This window comes from Aphelocoma coerulescens, unplaced genomic scaffold (assembly GCF_041296385.1).
Source record: "Aphelocoma coerulescens isolate FSJ_1873_10779 unplaced genomic scaffold, UR_Acoe_1.0 HiC_scaffold_100, whole genome shotgun sequence".
In the NCBI taxonomy this organism is placed as follows: domain Eukaryota; kingdom Metazoa; phylum Chordata; class Aves; order Passeriformes; family Corvidae; genus Aphelocoma; species Aphelocoma coerulescens.
Window position 1 is genome coordinate 616,550 of NW_027183463.1, and position 24,323 is coordinate 640,872.

The window sequence follows — 24,323 nt, forward strand, 5'->3', positions numbered from 1 at the left end:
AGCCCAGCTTTGCAGAGAGAACGTTGCTGGCTGAGAGTAGCCAGGCTGCAATATCTAATTCAGAGCAATATGCAGTACTGTTGAATTAGCCCATTTTACTTTAGTTGGAGGCACTTGGAATCCCATTGCTATGCAAGGTTATGATTTCTCCTTAGTAGAGCTGGTTGTAGAGCTGAATAGAGATAAGGTTAGAAATGACAGGTAACTGCCTGTCCCTCACACTCCTGCCTGTCCACAGAGCCCAGAACCAACCTCAGGCTCTCCTCTGGCTCCCTCTGCTCTTGGGGAAGAGGCTGAAGAGGAGCCAAATGTCCAGAACTCTCCAGCTGTGGTCAATCCTGAACCTGAACGTCGTGAGCCGGTAAGTGGCAGTTCTGGTTGGGGCTGTCTTTAGAGGAAATCAGAGCTGCAAGTTTCTGAGCGGCCAGCACTTGCTGGTGGTGGTCGAGGATGCTGAGTGCTGGAGTCCTGGCAGGACCTAGCGATTCCCCCCAGCCAGTGAGAGCTGGAACACGGCCTTTGAGCTGTCATGTTTAGGCCCCAGCTTGCTGGGATTCCAAGAGGGGCAAACGTGAATCATGAAGGCTCCCCTGTCGCCAGAGGAGGGAGCGCTCCAAAGACACCGCTCTCAGCCTTGCCAGACACGTGGGGGACACGGTGGCCGTGAGAGCCGTGTCCCACTGCACAGGCTGGCCAAGTAGCTGCTGGCACAAAAGCTGTTGATGTGAGCACACAAGTGCTTTGGGGTGGTTTGTCCACATGAGCTTCTTGGGTGGGCCGAGCTGGGAGTATTTCAGAGACACACTGGGGACGGGGAGGTGCTGCTTGAAGTCAGGGACTTTGGTGCCTTGGTTGCCAGGTTGTTCTTTGGCCTCTTCAGGCAGAGCAGTGAGGAGCAGAGCTGACAGGGGCTCTGAGTGCGCCTGTGTTTTTGCTTTTGATAAGCTGCAAAGAGATGGTTGTGTTGTGCACGGACCTGTGTGGGGCCACTCTTCTCCCGTGTGGCAAAAGAAACAAAGTGCGCAGTTGGGAGCCCTTCTTCCGTGGCAGAAGCCCGAGGCTGCCATGTTTCTGCAGATACTTTCTGTTGTGAAATCTGTTTTTAAAACTGCATTTGAAAACTGCATTGGAGCCTAGAGTGGGGGCAAAGCTGCAGCTCCTTGAGTGCTGTCTTGTAGGGTTAAGAACAGGAAGGAGATCTTGAAGTTCAGGCTGCTGTATTTGAAGCCAATGTGCAACTTTGTGCCTGGGGAGCTGCGTGGGAGAAAAGGAGCCAGGGGTGCTGGTCCACAGTAGCTGAACGTGAGGCAGCGTGTGGCCAGGTGGCCAGGAAGGCCAAGGGCATCCTGGGCTGTGTCAGCAAGAGTGGGGCAGCAGGAGCAGGGCAGTGAGCGTCTCCCTGTGCTGGGCACCGGTGAGGCCGCAGCTGGAGTGCTGTGTCCAGTTCTGGGCCACTGTGAAGAAGCAAGACCTTGAGGGGCTGCAGCGTGTGCAGAGAAGGGCAAGGGAGCTGGGGAAGGGTGTGGAGGCCAAGTGCCATGAGGAGGTGCTGAGGCAGCTTTAGGCTGGAGAAAGGGAGGCTCCTGAGGGAGCTTCAGGCAGACTTCCCTAAATGCCTACATGACAGTGCTTGCCACAAGTGCCGTTGCATCCCCTGCCAAGCATCCCCTCACTGCACCCAAGGGCTTTAGGCACTGCAGCAGGTGATCCTTTTGTCTTTTGGTCTCTTGGTTTGTTGGTTTGCACGGAGGAGAAGGCCTGTTTATTTTCTCTTTCTCCAGCAAGCAAAGGTGCTTTTGCTGTACCTTTCCTGCCCTTTTCCAGCACTAGCACAGATTCTGATGCAGTTTTAGGTTTCCATGTCTGCAGCAGCAATAGCAAAGGCATTGCTGTGTAATAGCTGCTTTTGCATTTCAGAGCTGTTGCAGAACTAAAAGCCCAGCTTTGCAGAGAGAACGTTGCTTGCTGAGAGTAACCAGGGTGCAATATCTAATTCAGAGCAATATGCAGTACTGTTGAATTAGCCCATTTTACTTTAGTTGGAGGCACTTGGAATCCCATTGCTATGCAAGGTTATGATTTCTCCTTAGTAGAGCTGGTTGTAGAGCTGAATAGAGATAAGGTTAGAAATGACAGGTAACTTCCTGTCCCTCACACTCCTGCCTGTCCACAGAGCCCAGAACCAACCTCAGGCTCTCCTCTGGCTCCCTCTGCTCTTGGGGAAGAGGCTGAAGAGGAGCCAAATGTCCAGAACTCTCCAGCTGTGGTCAGTCCTGAACCTGAACGTCGTGAGCCGGTAAGTGGCAGTTCTGGTTGGGGCTGTCTTTAGAGGAAATCAGAGCTGCAAGTTTCTGAGCGGCCAGCACTTGCTGGTGGTGGTCGAGGATGCTGAGTGCTGGAGTCCTGGCAGGACCTAGCGATTCCCCCCAGCCAGTGAGAGCTGGAACACGGCCTTTGAGCTGTCATGTTTAGGCCCCAGCTTGCTGGGATTCCAAGAGGGGCAAACGTGAATCATGAAGGCTCCCCTGTCGCCAGAGGAGGGAGCGCTCCAAAGACACCGCTCTCAGCCTTGCCAGACACGTGGGGGACACGGTGGCCGTGAGAGCCGTGTCCCACTGCACAGGCTGGCCAAGTAGCTGCTGGCACAAAAGCTGTTGATGTGAGCACACAAGTGCTTTGGGGTGGTTTGTCCACATGAGCTTCTTGGGTGGGCCGAGCTGGGAGTATTTCAGAGACACACTGGGGACGGGGAGGTGCTGCTTGAAGTCAGGGACTTTGGTGCCTTGGTTGCCAGGTTGTTCTTTGGCCTCTTCAGGCAGAGCAGTGAGGAGCAGAGCTGACAGGGGCTCTGAGTGCGCCTGTGTTTTTGCTTTTGATAAGCTGCAAAGAGATGGTTGTGTTGTGCACGGACCTGTGTGGGGCCACTCTTCTCCCGTGTGGCAAAAGAAACAAAGTGCGCAGTTGGGAGCCCTTCTTCCGTGGCAGAAGCCCGAGGCTGCCATGTTTCTGCAGATACTTTCTGTTGTGAAATCTGTTTTTAAAACTGCATTTGCAAACTGCATTGGAGCCTAGAGTGGGGGCAAAGCTGCAGCTCCTTGAGTGCTGTCTTGTAGGGTTAAGAACAGGAAGGAGATCTTGAAGTTCAGGCTGCTGTATTTGAAGCCAATGTGCAACTTTGTGCCTGGGGAGCTGCGTGGGAGAAAAGGAGCCAGGGGTGCTGGTCCACAGTAGCTGAACGTGAGGCAGCGTGTGGCCAGGTGGCCAGGAAGGCCAAGGGCATCCTGGGCTGTGTCAGCAAGAGTGGGGCAGCAGGAGCAGGGCAGTGAGCGTCTCCCTGTGCTGGGCACCGGTGAGGCCGCAGCTGGAGTGCTGTGTCCAGTTGTGGGCCCCTGTGAAGAAGCAAGACCTTGAGGGGCTGCAGCGTGTGCAGAGAAGGGCAAGGGAGCTGGGGAAGGGTGTGGAGGCCAAGTGCCATGAGGAGGTGCTGAGGCAGCTTTAGGCTGGAGAAAGGGAGGCTCCTGAGGGAGCTTCAGGCAGACTTCCCTAAATGCCTACATGACAGTGCTTGCCACAAGTGCCGTTGCATCCCCTGCCAAGCATCCCCTCACTGCACCCAAGGGCTTTAGGCACTGCAGCAGGTGACCCTTTTGTCTTTTGGTCTCTTGGTTTGTTGGTTTGCACGGAGGAGAAGGCCTGTTTATTTTCTCTTTCTCCAGCAAGCAAAGGTGCTTTTGCTGTACCTTTCCTGCCCTTTTCCAGCACTAGCACAGATTCTGATGCAGTTTTAGGTTTCCATGTCTGCAGCAGCAATAGCAAAGGCATTGCTGTGTAATAGCTGCTTTTGCATTTCAGAGCTGTTGCAGAACTAAAAGCCCAGCTTTGCAGAGAGAACGTTGCTTGCTGAGAGTAGCCAGGCTGCAATATCTAATTCAGAGCAATATGCAGTACTGTTGAATTAGCCCATTTTGCTTTAGTTGGAGGCACTTGGAATCCCATTGCTATGCAAGGTTATGATTTCTCCTTAGTAGAGCTGGTTGTAGAGCTGAATAGAGATAAGGTTAGAAATGACATGTAACTTCCTGTCCCTCACACTCCTGCCTGTCCACAGAGCCCAGAACCAACCTCAGGCTCTCCTCTGGCTCCCTCTGCTCCTGGGGAAGAGGCTGAAGAGGAGCCAAATGTCCAGAACTCTCCAGCTGTGGTCAGTCCTGAACCTGAACGTCGTGAGCCGGTAAGTGGCAGTTGTGGTTGGGGCTGTCTTTAGAGGAAATCAGAGCTGCAAGTTTCTGAGCGGCCAGCACTTGCTGGTGGTGGTCGAGGATGCTGAGTGCTGGAGTCCTGGCAGGACCTAGCGATTCCCCCCAGCCAGTGAGAGCTGGAACACGGCCTTTGAGCTGTCATGTTTAGGCCCCAGCTTGCTGGGATTCCAAGAGGGGCAAACGTGAATCATGAAGGCTCCCCTGTCGCCAGAGGAGGGAGCGCTCCAAAGACACCGCTCTCAGCCTTGCCAGACACGTGGGGGACACGGTGGCCTGGAGAGCCGTGTCCCACTGCACAGGCTGGCCAAGTAGCTGCTGGCACAAAAGCTGTTGATGTGAGCACACAAGTGCTTTGGGGTGGTTTGTCCACATGAGCTTCTTGGGTGGGCTGAGCTGGGAGTATTTCAGAGACACACTGGGGATGGGGAGCTGCTGCTTGAAGTCAGGGACTTTGGTGCCTTGGTTGCCAGGTTGTTCTTTGGCCTCTTCAGGTAGAGCAGTGAGGAGCAGAGCTGACAGGGGCTCTGAGTGCGCCTGTGTTTTTGCTTTTGATAAGCTGCAAAGAGATGGTTGTGTTGTGCACACAAGTGTTGATGTGTGTAGTGAGGGAAAGCATAGGAAAAAAGAGATGATAACAGTGAGATAGATCTATCTATCTATCTATCTATCTATCTATCTATCTATCTATCTATCGATCTATCTATCGATCTATCTATCGATCTATCTATCTATCTAAATGAAACTTCCCTGCTCTGCTCCAAGGCAATTGGAGGTGCAAAGCTCACCTAAAGACATCCTTTCAGGAGAGGAGGAGAGACATGTTCCATCAAGCGATCCCGAGCAGGCAGAGATGTTTCCCCCTCCAGAGATGGTTGTTTTTTCCCCTCAGAGGTGTTTTCCCCCCCCTGTTTATCCTTGAAAGTTTGGTCTGTCCTATGGGTGTGGAGCAATCCCATCCTCTAGGTGGGGTTTGGTGACTCTGGTCAAACATGCATTACAGGACACATGGTTTCCTTCACTGGCATCCTGAAGGGTGTCTAAGTTAATTTGTTAATTGGGCCTTATGAGGGTCTCTGTTACTCCTGGTCAGAATTCTCAGTTGACAAAAGAGGGAGGACAAGAAACACCTTGGTTCCCCTCCATATACTGAGGTGGCCATAGAGGCCCTCTGACCTCCATTGGAGGCTCTTTGTTCGCATCCGCATCTCCTGAATAATCCAGGATTTGTAACAAGAGTGTAGATGTCAGAAAGGCAGGAATGGCAGTGCAGGCCTGAAGAGAACATGAACTCCAGAAGTGTCTCTCACAAGGAGCAAGCTCCCACAGGAAGCCACCTGCAGAGCCAGGGTGGGGCTGTGGGACAGGGCTGGGTGTCAGTCACTTCTGAAAGACAAGCAGGACACGGCAGAAGAGGAGCGAGGTCCTCAGCAGAGCCTTGAGAAATGCCCCACGTTCCCTGTCAGATGCCTAAGAGTCTGTTGGAGCTTCAGTCCCAGATGGAGCCTGACTGTAGTGCCAGTGTCACTTTGGAATCTGTGCCTCCCCGTGGGCAGAGAAGGACCCGGGAGAGCAGCAGCACATTGCTTTGGGAATGTGCGAGCCCATCAGTCTCTGAGTCCTGCCCCACAAATATTTTATGGGAAGTTGAAAGCCATCTTCTCTTGCTTTCTGCGCAGCTCCTTCTAGAGAAAGAGCATGAGCAGATTGCTCTATCAGAGATGCCTTGCCAGACTCGGCGAGAGCTGTTCCCAGCCCGAGAGCAGCTGCAGCAGCTCAGGCAGCAGGTGGAAGAGGCACAAGAGAATGGCCAGGTGAGCCTGCCTAGCCAGGTGACAGAGTGAAGGGCAGGAACAGGGACATAAAACGGAGCTCTTGGGACTGAGGAGGCCAGGAGTCCCACAGGCACTGAAAGCACAGAGCCTTGTCATCTGCAGAGACCAGTGCTGGGATGGGAGGGTTCCAATGGAAGCAGAGCTGGGTGGGGAAGCAGAAGGGAGGGGCTGAATGAATGTGATTTTGAGGCTGAAAGAGGAAAAAGCTGAGCCTGATGGCAGCTGCCAGTCACTTGCTCTGCATTTGTGTGTACAGAACATCAAGGCAGAGCCACAAGCAGAGCTGCCCGAAGCCAAGAGTGACATCAAGGCGGCAAAGAGGAGGAACAAAGAAGACATCAGAAGCATCCAAGAGGAGAAGAATCTCCATCAGCACAGGAGCGATCTACAAGAGCAGGTGAGTGTAAGAGCTGAAGCCACTCCACTCATGAGACATCCTCTCTCTTGTTTTTTACAGAAATTCAACAAACAGCTGCAGGCAGAGCTGCAGGAAACTGAGGCTAGGTTGAGAGCAAGGGAGAAGATGATGGAGGAAGAATTAAAAATAATCCAAGAGAAACTGAATCTCCTGCGTCAGGCTCTACAAAAGCAAGTGAGTGAAACAGAGAGAGCCGCTGCAGTCACCAAACTGGTGGTTTCTGCCCTTCTTGCTTTTCCTCTACAGAGCAGCAGGCGGGTGGGGTGATGTCTCTGAGTGCCATCCTGCTGTGGTCTCTATCACAGCCACTCTGAAGGACACGTCCTGGGCTGCTGAATCTCAGCTGCTGCCCTGGACAGTGCGACTAGTTCTTTGGCCTTTTGGCCAGCAGTCATCCAAATGGATTCCTGCTGGCCTGTTCCTGCTCTCCTTGTTTCTTGAGGTGTTTTTGCAGGTCAGCTTGGTGACCCTGATGGATCTTGAAACAAGCTGTCTGTATCCCTTGTGAACCTGTTCTTTCCCTTTCCTCACAGTCGCTGACCCACGGCTGACAGGGATAAGCTGTAGTGTCTGACTGCTTTGTTGTGTTTGACTTGAGGTGGAAGTGTTGACATCTCAGCTGGCAGCCTGCACAGACTTCCAGCAAGTGATTGGCCACAAAGAGCCCCAAGGCTGGCGTGGGGCACAGGAACTGTCCCAGCCGGACCTGCTGCAGCTTGAGCCCGTCCTGAAGATGGTGGAGGAAAAGAGGACTCCATGGGAGGAGGTAGAACATTAGAACAAGGAGGTGCAAGTGTGTCCATAGCCCTTGGAGGGGGAAAAGAGTGCTTGGGAGGAAGTGGAATAGTCATTGCAGCAGTCATCCTTCAGAACATCCATGAGAATGGAACAGGAATCTGGCCATGAACTCAAGTAAAATCAGCCTTTGGTTTTGACCCATCCGGTTTGAGAAGTGGACATGCAAAAAAATCCATTTTAAGAGCCCTGCATGTGGCTGACAGCATCTTCCTCTGGGCCTGCATTTGAAATGGGATCCCAGGGCAATCTCTGCCAGCCACACTTTCTGACACAACCTCATTTCTTGTCTCAGATCTACACAGGCTCTCGCATGGAACCTGCTCCTGCAGCAGCAGCAGCAGCATTGTCTAAAGGAGCCTTTGCACCCCAGCCTGAGAAGTGGAGCCCGGGCAGTTTGCTCAGCTCCAACACCGACACAGCTTCTTCCCATCAACAGGAGATGAAGGATGACCTCCTGGAGCTACTGAGTACGTCTTGTGTATTTCTTGTGTGAGGGACAGTGTATTGTGTGCATGTGTCAGCATAGCTGTGCCAAATGTTGCTCCGCAGTTTGGTGTCACAGGGACATTTAGGACTCCTCACAGGAACTGCTGTAGAAAATCAGTCTCTGTGCCAGCAACGTGTGCTGCAGAGCTGCCTGGCTTGTTGCTGTTGCTGTTGTGGTTCTTGTCACTGTTGTTGTTACCCAGATGACCACAAAAGGCTCAGAGCCCCAGAGAGTGGGGCTGCCTTTTGTATCTCCTGGAAGGTGGCATCTCTGCTTTCAAGTGAGCATCTTGCACTTTGTTTCCCTCAGGGGAAATGGTGAGCATGGAAAATCCAGTGATGAAATACACTGAACTGGAAAATATCGGCAGCGGGTGAGTCCAACCACAGTTTCTTCTACAAAACCATGGGCCAGCTGTTCTGCTGGTGGAATATCTATCAAGTGTCAAGTCAGGCAAGCTGCAAACATGTTCAGACACTGGGCTTAGATTGACCCATCTCTCAATGCTGGTCAGAATTTGTAAGTGTGGTCAGAAGGCATTGTCAAAGACATCTCCATGCTGCCACGGTCTTGCCTGCAGCAAGGAACAGGAGCTGGAAGATCTCCTGTCTCTCAAGTGTGGGACAGCTGTGTGTTAATTTCCTTAGCATTTTTGTATGTCTCAAAATCATCCGGCCACACTAATGAAAGGAGAATCTTGCTTGCCTGAAAGAGCAGCCTAGCCCCTGGTAGCTGTCAGATAACAGTTCTCAGGAACAGTTCTTTCCAAGAGGTTGCTGAAGGAAATACTCGGTGGTCAGGATTAGAACCACACAGTTTAGAAACGGAAACTCAAGATGAAAGAATAAGCTCTCTTTTTGAGCTGAGGCACTAAAGCCCAAAGCTTCAGGAACAGGCCCAGTGCCCATGCACTGGAGAGGAAAATGCATCATGTGCCCTCTGGCAGAGCCCTCATGCCTCCTGCAGGTTTTAGGCACTTAGAGCAGAGATCTCCTGTCCGGGCTGGCTTTCACGCCAAGATCTAAACAGCTTCTCCTTTCTTTGCTCCGTTTTGTTTCTAGGAGTTTTGGAGAAGTTTGTAGAGCATTCGACAATGCCACAGGAGGAGAGGTAAATGTCAACAGTCCCTGCAGATTCTGCAGCTCTTGAGGGCTTTCCCCTCTGGTGTGAGTTGTGGCTGGAGCTTTGGGTCACCAGGAGAGCTGTGCTGCAAAGGCACAAGAAGCACAGACTGGTGCCAGCCTGCAAAATACATTTGGGACAGTCGTTGTCCTTCTCAGCTGCCAGAAGGAAGGCAAGGAGAGCAGTGGTTCCTTTTGGAGAAGGAAGTGCTCACTCGCTCTCAGTGGCTAAAACAAAGGTGGTGCCTTAGAGCATCTCACTGCTTTCTTGTGGCTACAGCTTCAGAGTCCTGAATTCTTATTTCTGGCTGCCAGCAAATACATCTGAACCTTACTGGTAGTTCCTTAGCAACCTGCAGTGCTGCACTTGGGAACTGCACGTAAGGAGGGATCTGCAAGGCGTCCCTAAGAGCCCTAAGCCCTGCTTATAGCCCAGGATGTATCCATAGAGTAGCAAGGCTTGGATTACTTCTCTGGATCCCAGGCAGAGCAGCAGAGAGTGTGGGCAGAGCTTTGTGGGTGATAGTTGAGACACCATTGTTACCAAGTGGACAAGGCAAAACGTCAGTGGCCATGTGTCCTGTTTCTGGCCCACAAGGGAGTGGAGAAATGGGCTGTTGGAATGTCAGTTCCTAATTACTCCAGTGTCTAATCACAAGGCACTTTGGCACAGCTCAGCTGTGTCATTCCAAAATCACTCGCTCCATGTGTGTTGTGGTCTCGTGCCACCAACTTCTCAAGGTACTGATTGTCATTGTCATTTTAGGTGGCCATAAAGAAAATTAATCTGCAAGGACTGAGGAGGAAGGAACTAACTCTCAATGAACTCATGATCATGAAGATGAATAGGAATCCCAACCTGGTCAACTATTTAGACAGGTGAGTGGTCGTGGTCTTATCCCATGAATGTTTGTTTACCTACTGCAAGCATGAGAGGTCAAAAACCCACTTTGATCTGTGGCAGAAAATAGAGGCGTTAATTACTGATCAATTATTATTTCTCTACTCATCTCCAGTGGATGGGAAGAGAGTGCATTTTGTCTGCATTAGTCTTCCCTGGCACACATCGTTTGACAATTCTTCAAAAGCCTGCACCAGTGCTATCTTACTAAGTCAATACCCTCTAAGTTCACTGCCACCACGTTGTCTTGGGGCTTGATTTTTCTCAAGAGTCTTAAATGCTGATGAACCATCCGAGAGAGGATTTCCCTTGGACTGCAGCCCCTCTTTTCCATTGCTGGGCATGCCAGGAAGACTAGGTGCTTTTTTTCCATAAACACCATGTGTGACAGCTTTTTATCTGGGCTGTTAGTAAACTGTGTTTTTCACTTGCTGGCCATCTAAGACATCTCCTTTTTCACAGCTGTGCCTTTCTCCTTGACACAGCACAGACTGCAATCACTGCACAGCCTAGAGGGAACGTCTATTCCTTTGAGTCTGTCCTCGTTTCAAAGGGACCTGGAAACAAGAATCAATCGTTGTCTTTTCCAAACAGTGGCGTAGCCATGCACGTTCATCTCCATGGCCTCATTTCCTTCTTTCAGCTACCTTGTGGATGATGAAGTCTGGCTGGTGATGGAGTACATGGATGGAGGCACTCTGAGAGATGTCATCAGCAAGACCTACCTGTCTGAAGATGAGATGGCAGCCGTCAGTCGGGAGGTTGGGGATCCCACCTGTGCTTCCGAGGGCTTGGGCAGGATTGTCTGGGAAACAGGGGCTGAGAACTGGAGGGATTCCATGTGCCAAACTTTGCTTCTGTGTGGCTGCTATGCTATGGGGAAGCAGGGGAACTGCGTGGCAGTGTGCCTGCACTCCCTGTACTCTGTTCTTGTACTCTTATCTCCTGCTGTTGCATTCTCACTCTGTCTCTTGTATTTGTAGTTGCTGTTCTCCACCTTGCCTCTCTGAATGCTTGCCTGGAGCCTGTCTGCACGGCATTCCTTGCCTGTAAAAGCAAAGGTGCTGGTAGCAGAATTGGAAACTAATGGTAAAAGGGACTCATTTCTCAGAGTCCTCAGCTGAAAAGGGTAATAGTGCACCCAAAATGCTGTTTGCTTCTGAAAGGCGACTCATGTGATACTTCCAAGTCTGTGCTGAGGCCAGCAAGAAAACCTTTGCCATGCAGCCTCCCACCCAAAAGTGAGCCGCTTCACAGCAAAGGGAGGGACTCTTTCTTTCTTGGCAAAGCCTTGCTTGTCCTCTGGATGAAGAAAGCACATCCACTGCAGCAGCAGTCATTCTGGCTGCTTTGCAGAGGACAGTCTAGAACAGCAATTCCCGTTGGCTCTCTCAAAAGCTGACGTGCCTTCCCTTAGAAAGGTAGTGTTGGAGCAGCAAGCTCTTCCTCTCAATGGCTCTGTGTTCTGCCATTGCACTCTATTCCCCTGGAAAGGGAATCTTTTAGAGCTGTTTCCTTTCTTGTGGGCTCAAATCACACCACTCATTTTTATCCTCCTGTCTCTGTTTTCTCTCTCAGTGCCTGCAAGGACTGGATTTTCTTCACTCAAACCATGTCATCCATCGAGATGTCAAAAGCTGCAACATCCTTCTCAGAACTGACGGCTCTGTCAAGCTGGGTTGGTATATTCTTGGCCAGGCAGAGCGTTCCGGGCATGTGGGGTTTGGGGCTGCTTTTGAGTGACTGCCAGTTCCCCCAAAGTGGTGCTGCTGGCAGTGCAGGGACCCCTGCAGCGAGCTGAAGGCACAGTTGCAACGTGCACAGAGGTATGGCGAGGAAAAAGCCGTCCAGAGTGGCACTGGTTTGGGTCTGTGTGTGTCCCTTCCAGAGGGAGGGAGCTACAATCTAAAGGTTCCAGGGAATAAAAGCCACTTCTGGGGGCAGGATTAAAAAATTAAAAAAGCAGCCACTTCCGTGTTTCCTTGGCTAAAGTCCTGAGGAAACAGAGCAGGGACGAGATCTCCAGAATCCAGGAGATTCAACAGCGCTTTCTCAGACTTACAGTGGGGAGTTCTTTTGCTTGGTTTCCTAATTGTACAGAACTTTTTTGTTCTCCTCAGGTAATTTTGGCCTCTCTGCTCAGCTCACCCCTGAGCAGAATCTAAGGAGCTCAGTGGTCGGGACGTCTTGGTGGATGGCGCCTGAGGTTGTGCTAGGTCAACCATATGGCCCCAAAGTGGACATATGGTCTCTTGGAATTGTGGGATTCGAAATGGTGGAACGAGAAGTTCCTCACTGGAATGAAAGTCCTACCTTGGTAAGGAGCAAATACTCACTGATCCCTCTGTCTTTTTCACCTATCCTGTGTTCTGTCCTCCATCAGACAAAATCCCATTGCCGTCTGCTGGCACTGCTTCCACCAAGATCCCCTTCTAAAAATGGCCCTGCAGCACATCAGCATCTGCTGTAGTTTTGGTTGCATCAGTGGGGGAACTCAGGCCCTACCACATGCAAACACTCTCCATTCTCAGGCAACACTTTCCTTTGGGTTTTAAGTTGTTCCAGCTCGTCTGTCTGTGTAGATGTCTCTAATAACACAAAACACACATCTCAGAGCTGGTGTTACATTTCCAGAAAAGAAGGAAAGAAACCCAAACCAACAAAGTTTCTAAAACAGTGGTTTTCTAGAGAAGAACTGCACTCCCTGTACGGTTTCTTGGCACTTGCCTAAAACCTGGGCATGAGGGTGTAAAGGCCACATAGTGTCTTCTGCTTCTTGTGCAGTGTTGCTGAAACACTTAGTGACCATATTTCTGTCATAGCCCAAGCCACATTCTCCACGTGACCAAGCTGCAGCCTGGTGACATGGAGAGCCTGCCAAAACCTCCCATTTGTTACCTGGCACTTTCTGGGATGGGCACATCTTTAATGCATTGACTTGAGTATCCAGAGGAGCAGAGGGTTGCCATAGGGATGGCATTTCTCCTTCTGCTGATTTGACCATGAAAAGTTTTTCTTTTGCCACATCAGAGAAGCTGGAACTTGCAGACTGCTGCGAGACAGAGCTGCAGGTGGCTCCTGTGTGCCCAAACAGGCATTTTCATCCCAATACGTTTCTGCATGCATCTTAACGTGTCTGTGTTGAACGCGAGGTTCCAAATGTTTCTTTCCTTACCTGAGCAATAACTCCCTTTTCTATAATAATGCTTGAAAACAGTTAGAGCAAAGTCCCTCTTCCAAACTGCCTGTCAAGCTGGTGTGAATCTTCAGAGAAGCAAAACGTGCTTTTGCTGATGTAGTTGCCCCTAACTAGGTCAGCCAATCAAATCAGCTGCCAAGGCAAGCTCCGCTGGATGCTGGAAAAGCTGTGGCTGCTTTGGCGTTTGGGTTTTTTGTTGGTATAGGAAAGTCATCTCTGCCTCTCTGCCAAGGCAGAAATTGCCACTGCAGAGTTGAGCTTAAACAAGGGGCTCTGGGAGAGCATTTACAGACTTGAAACTGATGCCTGGAGTGGCTACCTAAAAACAGAGACTAGACAAGAATAAGAAAATCAAAATAGGTATTTATTTGAACGGCCTTCAAAGATACAGCCTGGGCAGTCAAAAGGCTACATCCAAGATGGACCCTGGGTCATGAGTTCTTCACAGTTTTGTAAGCTTGGTCCATTTCCATAGCAGGGTTAATTCTCCAATTATGACCCCAGTTAATGATGTAATTAGCCCAAGTTTGTCTCTCTTCAGAGGCTTTGAGTTCACACATTTTGGCCCCTGGGACAATCGCAGTGTCCTTGGAGAGCAAACCTAGAGAGGCTTTGTTATGTCTAACTAGCATGAGAGAACAGTAGCTAACAGGCCACACAAAACTTCCGAGCTACACACTAGGCAGTACAGGACTTGAAAAATAGAAAAGTTAAAACCTAAGGCATCAAAAGAAGCAGGTGGAGTCTTGTGTTTCCTTTTTCTCCAGGCTAAACTCCTGATAGCCACAGGAGTGCCCCCACAGCTGCAGCGGCCCAACCTGTTCTCGGCTTCTCTGCGTCACTTCCTGAGCTGCTGCCTGCAGAAAAACGAGGAGCGGCGCTGGTCTGCCAAGGAGCTCCTGCAGGTAAAATGCAAAGGGGCTGCAGGTCAAACAGTGTCCGAGGATGGGCTCCTCCTCCACTGAAGCCCAAGGCATCAGATGAGCCCCCTTCTTCCTCATCTCCACTCTTGGTGCTTTCCAAATGAAAATGGTGAGGAATCCTGGGCTGGGCTGGCAGGGACCTGTAAAGGCCATCTGATCCATGTGGTGTGCAATGAGCAGGGATATCTTGAAAGAGATCAGGTTGCTCAGAGCCCCTTCCCACCTGACCTGGAATGTTTCCAGGGAAGGGACACTTACCAGCTCTCAGGACAACCTGTGCCACTGTTGCAATATGCTCCTTAGACCTACTCAGAGTAAATCCCCTTTTCATTTAAAAATATTACCCCTGCCTTTGAAGCACTGAGCTTGGAAAGTCATGGTTCATTGTTCTTGGTTGGTTTTTTTCCTTTGGGCAGCATCCATTTGTAACATCAGCCAAGCCTGCATCCAGCCTGGTGCCACTGATCCAGTCAGTGAAGAAGTGGAAGGAGGAGGAGAAAAGATTGGAGTGGCAATCCTTCCATTCAGGACTATTTTCTCCATGACCAGCTTAGATTAGGATTGCAGAGTACAATTGTACAGTATGATTTTAAATAAATAAAGTTTCTGAAACCCCAACTCATCTGTAAGATTCCTTTCTTTCTCACCTTGTGATTTAGCTCAACTTTTCCTTCTCAATTGTCCGTTGTTTCTTAAAGGTGGAAAGTGACACTTATGGCTTCTTTGGTATGGTTTGTCAGTGGGGCAGGCTCTTCTTCATTCATCCTCTCCAGACCACACTGCCTTTGCAATACGGCACACTGGCCGGTTTTTGTCCAGCCATTGTGCTTGTAGTTGAGGCAGAACGGGCAATGGCATTTGCAGGCAAAAGCAGAGGAGGAGTTGTGCAGCCAAGACATCCTGTGCAGATGTAGGTGTTCAGCTGTGACTCGAGAGCACTGGGGTTCCTGCCACTTGGATTTGTATCCCTAAGTGCAATCTCTTTGGCTCGGGGAGAGTCTTGCTCAGCTGAGAAAGCAGAAAGCTCAGCGAGGGTGCTCTGAAAGGTCTCGTCTGAGGCAGAGCTGTCAGCGAGCGTGAGGTGAGAGCGGCCCGGCCTTGCCCAGGCCGGAGCCCCAGCAGAGCCCACGCAGAGCCCAGAGCAGCCTGAGGCTGGGCAGAGGCAGGCTGGCAGGAGGCCCTTGGAGCTGCAAGAGGCAGCAGCCTGGCACTGGGTGCCTCTTCCTGGGAGCGGGCACATGGTCCCATCTCAGAGCCAAAGCGGCAGCTGGCTGCTGCCGAGGGAAGCGTAGCCGTGCTGGGCACAGCGCAGACTGGTGCCATTGGCCGTCTGGAGGCGGCCCAGGAGGAGAGAAAGGCAAAAGGTAGCCGAGGGCTGGTGCCCCGGCTGAGGATTGCTACTCTTCTGCCGGCTGCCCTGGAAGTCCTGGGAAAGGTTAGCAGTGTGTGCAGCAGCCTGGGCACAGCGGGAGGGAGCCGGGCTGCTCCGCAGGCTCGAGCACGGGGCAGCGTCCTTCAGGCACGGCACTTCTGAGCAGAGGGGTGAGAAGGTGACAAAGACAAGATGCACACCATTTTGATCCAGGGGATGTCCTGAAGGTGCACTGCCTACCTGCCACTCCCTCTGACCACCATGCTCCATCTCCTTGTCCTGCTCAGCAGCTTTTTGGGAATCCAGGGGTCGCTATGTTTCATTTGCTGCTGCATCTAATAAAATAAATTTGCTTTGCAACCCCAGTTGTGTCTTATGTTTTTTTGTGCATGGGTCTTCTCCTGAACCTGCTGCAAAAACCAGTAGAGACCACCAAGACACCCCTACTCTCATGTCAGTAAATTCTGAGAAGTGATCTAAAAATGTCAAAGAATTTGGGGGAATGTTTAGCCTGTAAGTTTCAGCAAAGTAATGAGTATGTCTGTCCCGTTCCACTGAGGGAAACTGTGAGGAGTTCTTTTAGAATTAGATGGTCAAGAATAAAATTAAGCCAAATGAGGCAAACCTTGTAACTGAGACCTGTTTATTAGTAATAAAAAGAACAACACAAAAAAGGAATCACCCAAACGAAAGGAGACTGGAAAAGACAGAAAAGAAGGAAGGAAAATGGAAAAGGAATGGGCAGGGAAGGAAGAGAGAGAGGGGAGACAGAGAGCAAAAGAGGGCGTTACCACCAGCAGATCAGGGAGTGCCGTCGACGTCCACGCGACTGGGGGGTTGATGGGCTGCCTGCTAACGAGCCTGCGCAGCTCTCGGAGAGGCACAGCTTCACAGGCGCCGCTCCCGTGGTGATGGGAGTAGACTCACACGCAGTGAGTGCAAAATCAAACAGGAGGTCCAGGACCCTGCACAGTTCGCGACAAAGATTGCAGTGATGGCTGGATCGGAGCAGCAGGGTTGAACGTGGGTAGCTCAGGCAGGGACGTGGGGGCGAAGCAGCAAGGCGGCGGTCAGGGACACAGGGAGGCAGGACAGGCGCGAAGGCAAATGAGCCAATGAGGGCATGTTATAAATGACTTATTGAGAGGTGGCTTTTGCCGTATGTTGTATGAATTATGGGTCATCTTATGAGTTATATTATGAGTTGTGATGCTGAATATTATGATATTTTCCCAGGGAAAATATCAAGGTGATAGGATATGTTGAAATGTTTAGTGTTGCTGGGGTGGTCTTGTTGTGGAGGTTGGTTTTGCAGGGCTGTATATCTGTATGTTGTAATAGCAGTTCTGGGGTTTGCAAAGGGCTGCGCTGTTGCCAGCCAGACTTCGAAGGCACCACCATAAAAGGACTAGGACTCCAACCAGTGAGGACCCTGAAGGCCACAGCAACAGAAAAGCGCAGGCTCCCAAATGACTGACCAGGGGGCGAGACTATGCAAAGCTGTGAATAAATATGCATCAGGCTGATGCAATCACAAGGGTATAAAAGGCAGGACTACCATGTTGTGGGTGAGCCTCTGGCACCCAGCCACGCTCCCAGTGCTGTCCCCTTTTGCTCTGCCATTTTTATTGAGTTCTCAATAAATTTCAATAACTCATTTCCATATTGGATCTGGGTTCTTTGTAACAGGGCAGCAGAGCCAAAAGGCAGGCTGGGGCAGGTCCAGGGAGGGAGCGAGTGAGCCAGTGAACAAATAGCAGCGAGCAGCAGCGAGCCCTAAAGCTCATGATAGAGCCTATAGAAGTTAGAGTTATATAAAGTTAGAGTTTATATCCCCTGTCCCCTGCCAAAGTCTGCTCGCTGACAGGGGAGCATTGTCCACTCCAAGTTTTCTCTGCCATCCATTGGTGGAGACCTTTCACCATCTGACTTGAGAAGCCTCTCTGGCGTGTACAGTGTCACCTACTGACTGCCTGTCCCATGTGAGGTGTTGACAGGCAGAGTCTCCCCAGAGACAAGGCTTCCCCCATCTCCTGGCTGCCTCCTGCAAGCGGCACACGTGCACTTCCTCCCTCAGCATGCCTCTGACAGCCAGGGTTGAGACAAAACAGAATTAGCTGAATCAAAACTAAATCACAATATCTTAGTTCCATGGATACAAACTAGCAGGTGAAATTGCTGGGTGTGCATGTGTTAGAGAAGTGATTCCCCATGCACCCAGTGCCAAAATCAAGTAATGCTTCCTTTCGAACGCTGAGCTGGCAGAGGGGATGGAGCCCTGCTTGGTAACCTCTCATTTTGGCCATTTTTACTGAACAGTAAAGAAAAATCAAAATGAAACCATTTCCATTAAGTTGTTTTCTGACACTTTACCGTGCCGTTAATGTAGTCCCTCCGGATGGGAGAGAATTTACCGAAAGTCCTTGCAAGGAGTTTGAGAGATAAACCGAGATGTCTCCTTTAGTTTCAGTGCTTCCAGATAGTTGTTTATTAAGTCTTATCAGAGGAACAGAGCCACTAGGGTGACCCAGGTACAGCACAGAAAGAAGAAAAGTAGGAGTGAGTCCAATCATCAAGATTTACACAGCTTTTTAAAGATATTTTAACCAATAGTTACTAAAAAGGTACATGATTTTCACTTTCCTACCAATGATTCAGAAACACGACTAGGAACTGCGGAATTTTCTATCCAATCAATCCAAACTACTTTTACTGCAGAACATGGAGTAGTAGAAGAAGGAGAAGAAGGTTTAGAGAACAACAACAATCCTCCATTTTGATATTTTTTACTCTTTTCTATGTACTACAAAGAGAAGCCCAAAACCTCTAAATTTTTCACCCTGTGACAAACTTACATAGAAGTCTATCAGATAATTCACACCACTGTATTTTCTAGTTGTTGTCTGACTGTTGGTAATTTTTTCCAAGGTTTGAAGCTAAAGCACTGTTGTTCAGGGGGGTAAGAACCCTTCAAAACAGGCAGAGAAATCCTCTCAGCAACCTGGGTTCCTACAGTTTTCCTCTAGCTGACCTGTTCTGGGGGCCAAAGCTCTGTGCCCCAGGTGGCCTGGGTGTGTGCAGAGAAATGCAGCCCCCACAAAGCCCTTGGTTTTCCCACAAGTCATCATCACTCCTTCCCAGGTGCGCCCAGCTCTGGCAGGAGAGAGAGAGCCCACGGCGCAGTGGGCACCGTGCCCTCCCAGCCGGGGCTCTCTGGCACAGAGCAGCAGCAGCTCCAGCACCTTTCAACCCGCTCCTGGCCTTGGCTTCAGCCGGGAGCCAGAAGCCTCTGGAAATCAGCACTGCCAGTTGCATTCCCAGCTTGGAGCAGCTCCTGCGGGTGAGCAAATCCTGCCCGTTCGACTGCTTCCAAAGAGGACGAAAGGCAGAGGCAGAGACGTACCTACAGAGGGGACCAGGGCGTGTCCAATAAAAGTGCAAATGTGTGGGGAGATTTGTTAGGAATTATTACAGCTGTCATGCAATTAGTGCCTTCTCTCCTGGATCTGTGCAATGCTTTGGGCCATTTTCTTGGTCTAGTTTCCTTTGCTTTGGTCCCATCTCAGTGTTCACTTGGGGTACAGGCTGTAGGTGCTTGGGGCAATCTTTGAGTTACTCTTGGAGCCCTTGAACAACAGGGTTTGGCCCACGAGGGGACTTTGTGCTGCTTTGTGACAGAGGAGAACTTCCCAGGCTATTGTGTTTGCTGCGGGGAAGCTTGGGTTGCTTTGCATCAATCCCCAGACCAACGCAGAGCAGCTGCTTTGTGATGTCAGGGCATGGTTGCCACGTTGTGGTGCTGTCATCAGAAGGTTGCCTTGGTGCACAGAAGGTCTCAGTGTCAGAGCAGCTCTTGGGCTTGCTCAGAGCAGGAGCATCCTCCTGGTTGAGGCCTTGTCAGGGGGCAGCTGCACTCTGACAGGAGCCTTGTTTTTTCTTGTGTTAGAGCACAGTCTGCAAACTTGCACAGCAGGGCTAAAATCATGGAGGCATTTGCTGCTGCAGTTTGCACTGTGTATGGCATTGGTTATTCTGCCTATTACCTGACTAACCTGACACGTGAGTAGAGGTTTTCCCTGGGTGTAACCCAACCTGGCTTGTGTAGGCCTTCCTGCTCTTTCTTAGTAACTGAGTTGATTTTGAAACAAAAAGACCATTAGGATGCCACTGCTTTGGTAAAGCTCCTGTCAACACGTTCAGCTCAAAAGAGGGTGTCTGTAGCCAGGGAGGTGCGGGCAGCATTTGCAAGGGAACGTGCAGGGGTTCCCTTCCCTCCACGGGAGAGTCTGTGGCAGCCGAGTCTGTCATTTCCTCAGGGGGCTGGGTCAAGCAGGACAACTTTGAAAAGGCAGCCTGGGAGGTGTTCTCAGAAGGCCTTCAAAGAACTCTGCAGTTGTGCCTGGAATTCAGGGAAAGCTTCTTTTTTTCTAAATTTTGTCATTAAAAGATTTGACTGTCTAACTCGACCCTTTAATGAGTGCTGAAATAGTGATTCTTTTTGCAATGAAGTGCAAACTCCCAAACAGTGAGTGTCTGCTCTTGAACCCCAGAGCTGCTCCTGGGCTGTTTCCCAGTAGAACTATGACACCTCAGGGGGGTTTGGGGGAAGGTTTTCTGGGCAAAAGGTTTTCAGTAACTTAATGAGAATTAGTGCATGCAACTTATTTTTTAAAAATAAGAACCTGAAGGAGAGGATAAAAAAGGCAGCTTTAGATGTTGGGCAGAAGAGAAATATTGGGTGTTAAAGAACAATTTGCATTTTCGTGATCAAGTTTGTATTCATTTACTGGCAAAAGAGGCCAAAGCCTACGCACAACCAAGAATATTGTCCTGCTCTCTTGCTGGCTGTGTGTAAGAACTGTGTCTGCTGGAGGGCTGTTGTGAAAAGAAAACCCTCTCTGTTTGGGTGGACTTGTTCTGCGGGATTAACCAGCACAGGCAGTTTTTTCACAGCATCTGGTTCATTTTCCCTTCCCACTGCAGGTCACTTGATCCATGTATTCGTCACTGCTGATCCTGAGGTGAGTGAAAGGAACCTTTGATGTTCCTGGTGTTTAAGAACTGTGGAGCAAGCTGTGAGCTTGGCCTGTGGCAGTAGAGTAAGGAGGCTGAGCTGGGTGGGCAGAAAGAAAATCCATGTTCATGTCTGCAGCAGCAATAGCAAAGGCATCGCTGTGTAATAGCTGCTTTTGCATTTCAGAGCTGTCGCAGAACTAAAAGCCCAGCTTTGCAGAGAGAACGTTGCTTGCTGAGAGTAGCCAGGCTGCAATATCTAATTCAGAGCAATATGCAGTACTGTTGAATTAGTCCATTTTACTTTAGTTGCAGGCACTTGGAATCCCATTGCTATGCAAGGTTATGATTTCTCCTTAGTAGAGCTGGTTGTAGAGCTGAATAGAGATAAGGTTAGAAATGACAGGTAACTTCCTGTCCCTCACACTCCTGCCTGTCCACAGAGCCCAGAACCAACCTCAGGCTCTCCTCTGGCTCCCTCTGCTTCTGGAGAAGAGGCCAAATGGGTGACAAATGTCCGGAAATCTCCAGCTGGCATCAGACGTGAACCTGAACGTCCTGAGCCGGTAAGTGGCAGTTGTGGTTGGGGCTGTCTTTAGAGGAAATCAGAGCTGCAAGTTTCTGAGCGGCCAGCACTTGCTGGTGGTGGCCGAGGATGCTGAGTGCTGGAGTCCTGGCAGGACCTAGCGATTCCCCCCAGCCAGTGAGAGCTGGAACACATCCAGAGAGCGAGGCGTGGAAATGACTTGAAGGAGCAAGTCAAATAAAGTAAATTCGGTGCTGGAAGAGTGAAGTTCTGTCACTCTAAATCAGCGTGATGCCTGGAGGGTTTTATACCAGGTTTCCACCTAAGCTAAAGAAGTACATAATGTCCAACATAGACCTAAGGTTTGCACAGCAGAGTTTAGGCTGACAGCTGACAGCTAAGGGAGCATACATTTCAATGGTCTTTCCAACCCAAAAGGCCAATGAGAAATGTTGGTATTTCTGCTCTCCTTCATTGTTTACACTATAGAAACATATTTTCTGAGATTTTGCAATTGCAGCTAAAAATCGTGGCCAGGTTAAGTTATGTAAGTGGTTGTTGTGCCTTTAGAATTGTGCAGGTCAATATCAGTGTAGCTGCTTCTGGTCATACAAAAAGCTCTTTCAAGATACATCTTAAAGAGAAATGGGTTTTTCCTTTTCATTCTTAAGTGCAAAGCCTTCTCCAGGACGTACAGCAAACAGGTTATCTAGATTGCCTTTTCACAGTGACAGAACACTCCCCCTTTAATCTGCCTGGATTGCACAATTCTCATCTGTATTAAGGAATTTCATTTAGTCTCTGCTGTAAGTAAGTGATTTCTGTGCAAGAGGGTTGATCAAGGATAAACCCAAATTAACAAGAGTGGTATTTGTTAGGGCTACCATTGCTCATCACACACTTTGAACAAGCCATACCATCAAGCCCAAAGCTAATATGGCTCCTCGTTAAATATTTCTGATGGATTGCACATCCTTGTGTGAAGAGGGAATTGGGATTTAAAGCCAGTATTTATGCATATATAAGCATTGTGCATGAACATTGCATGTTCAGAATGAAAACCAAATATCACCTGTACAGGGTAAACACTGCAATAACACAAACACGCTTCTCCCATCAGGTTCACAGGCAGCTTAACCAATTCTGTGCTTGCACATAGCCTGTTCTGGCATCTGGTGTCACTCTGAACCGGGGAAAGTCACACATAGATACTGTAGGACCATGAAAATCTCTCCAAATACAAACCAGTCTCCAGGTGACACAAGTGACTACAGCAACCTCCAATAACGTAGCAGGGAACCCAGATTTGTTGTGTTCTCTTTGTCATTATGGGTTTATAATTCACAGACTCAGAGAAGGGCTTGAGTTGGAAGGGACCTTAAAGACACTCTAGATCCAGCCCCTCTGCCATGGGCAGGGACACATTCCACTAGCCCAGGTGGCTCAGACCACATCCAAGCTTTGGCAAATACCCAAGGACACCTTTTCTGTTTTTCAAGGTCAGATTTCCATGCTCCTATTCACAGATGGCTCCAGTCTCATGCAGAGGATTGCTGGGTTGGTCACTCTCATCTCCACAACCCAGCAATGGTCCTATTTTGGATGGCTCTCACTGCTCCCAAGGCCCCAGGGACCAGCTACTGCCTTTGTTCCTTCCGCTTTCCTTTCCAGGATCAGTGATTTACCGCTACTTCCTCCACGTCTGAGACAACTGGAAGAGATAAGGCACTGCGGATGCAGCTTCTGACAGAGAGCTGATAACACTCAGCTGAGTATTTTATTCTCCTGCCACTACGCTGTCAGGCTGCCTACACAGAGTTCCTCCTGCTTGGAAAGGGGCTGGTGTGAGCAGCAGGAATTGATGCTGGCTGGAACACTTCAAAGAACTGGACAAAAGCAGCCTTCTCTGGAAGGCCACCAGCTGCCCTTTGCCAGCAGCACAAGGTGTGAAGGCCCCTTTGAAGGCCATCCCTGCACAAGGACAGCCTGGCCTTCCAGTACCTCCGCCAGTACCCAGAACACCTTTCAGGCTTTGGGGCCGGCCCTGTCCCTCGCTCTGGAGAAGCAGGTTGCTGTTAGAGCTCACATATCCACAGTTTCTGGCTGGATTACCACGTTTTACCACAGACAGCCCTTCCGACAACAGTACACAGAGGCTCAATCTGCAATACAAGGGCATTTTTTTCCAACTTCTCCCTTGGACCAGTGTGCAGCAAGCACACCTGGGCCTCATTCAACTCTCTGTGTGGGCCAGGTGTCAGCTTCTGTTGGGAATTTAAAGCTTTTACCCTACTTTCCACAGCAAATCATGAAGCAAACTCAGCTGCACCAAAGCCCAAATTTCACTTTAAAAATTACAATTTTCATTTTCCTCTATTCAAGCCATGAAGAAAACAAACTTTACTTGAGTGAGCTGGAGGCACAGCGTCCTCCCAGATCATTCACGAGCAGAACAATACTCCAGGGGAAGACTGGCAAAGCCAGAGTTTCCTGATACTTAGGAAGCTTTGCAAAACCTTCCCACCTGTGGTGGTACTGCACCCTGCTGAATTCCTGGAGCCCTCACTCACCTCAGGTAGAGTTTGGACAGGAAGGGGCAGGAGGAGGGAAGACTTTGCAAACCCTGTCACGAGGCCAGGGCTGTTTTCATTTATGGTGACACGTTGCAGTACATAATCTTTTATTTAATGGGAGGGAGGGAGGTGCTGAAGGGCAAAAATTCTCAAGTAACAAGGACATCTTCCACTTAAACAGCAAGGTAAATGAAGGGGAAAGTGCAATCCTATCTTTCCTGGAAGGGATTTTATACACATTATTGTTGCTGAATACATGCCTAGACAGTGGTGATTTAGGGCATCTAATCAAGCTCCCACAGTATCACCACATCTGTTTTGCCACATTTTCTTTCTTGTTTTCATTGTGCACGATTTCTCCTCCCCGGCTGGCTCCTGGCTGCAGTTCTACGCTCAGGGGAGCCCCGCTTTCTCAGCAGGCCTCTGCAGCGAGTCTGTAGCCAACGTGTGGCTCTGCTGCCAGCCCAAATGTGCCGTTCCCTTGCCCAGCCTGGCTGCAGCTGGGGGATCTGCTGGGCACGGCTGGGGATTTTCATGGCCAAAATCCTCCAGCGTCCTCACGTCTACATCTGCCCCTTGCTTTGGAGAGCACAAATCACAGGACACTCATCTCAGTTGACAAATGTCATTTATTACAAATTGCTACACCCGCGCTGACAATATATAACTATACAGATCTAACTTCAAGTTCAAAAAAGTAATTTATTAGACTTCTACAACAATGCAATGTAAAACTATACAAATACCCACTTCCGTTAACAAAAATTAATTTATTGCCAACCTCTACAACAACTCACTATACACAAAGATCAACTGAAGGTTAACAACTTAATTTATTGCATACTACTACAACCGTACAGCCCATATATCAGTACAAAAATATCACTATCCTTCTCTAAAT

General features: G+C 49.7%; 1 protein-coding gene across 1 annotated transcript in view; it reads left to right on the forward strand.

Moving 5' to 3' along the window:
- LOC138100521 (serine/threonine-protein kinase PAK 3-like) overlaps nt 1-24,323 on the forward strand; it is a 64,919-nt gene that overhangs the window by 10,115 nt on the left and 30,481 nt on the right. The window contains exons 4-16 of the mRNA XM_068998398.1: nt 239-361; nt 2,174-2,296; nt 4,109-4,231; nt 5,936-6,070; nt 6,348-6,683; nt 7,108-7,275; nt 7,600-7,774; nt 8,104-8,167; nt 8,856-8,904; nt 9,682-9,794; nt 10,460-10,577; nt 11,395-11,494; nt 11,937-12,133. Of these exons, the coding sequence (XP_068854499.1) occupies nt 239-361; nt 2,174-2,296; nt 4,109-4,231; nt 5,936-6,070; nt 6,348-6,683; nt 7,108-7,275; nt 7,600-7,774; nt 8,104-8,167; nt 8,856-8,904; nt 9,682-9,794; nt 10,460-10,577; nt 11,395-11,494; nt 11,937-12,133 (1,824 nt within the window). The remainder of the gene's footprint in view (nt 1-238; nt 362-2,173; nt 2,297-4,108; nt 4,232-5,935; nt 6,071-6,347; nt 6,684-7,107; nt 7,276-7,599; nt 7,775-8,103; nt 8,168-8,855; nt 8,905-9,681; nt 9,795-10,459; nt 10,578-11,394; nt 11,495-11,936; nt 12,134-24,323) is intronic.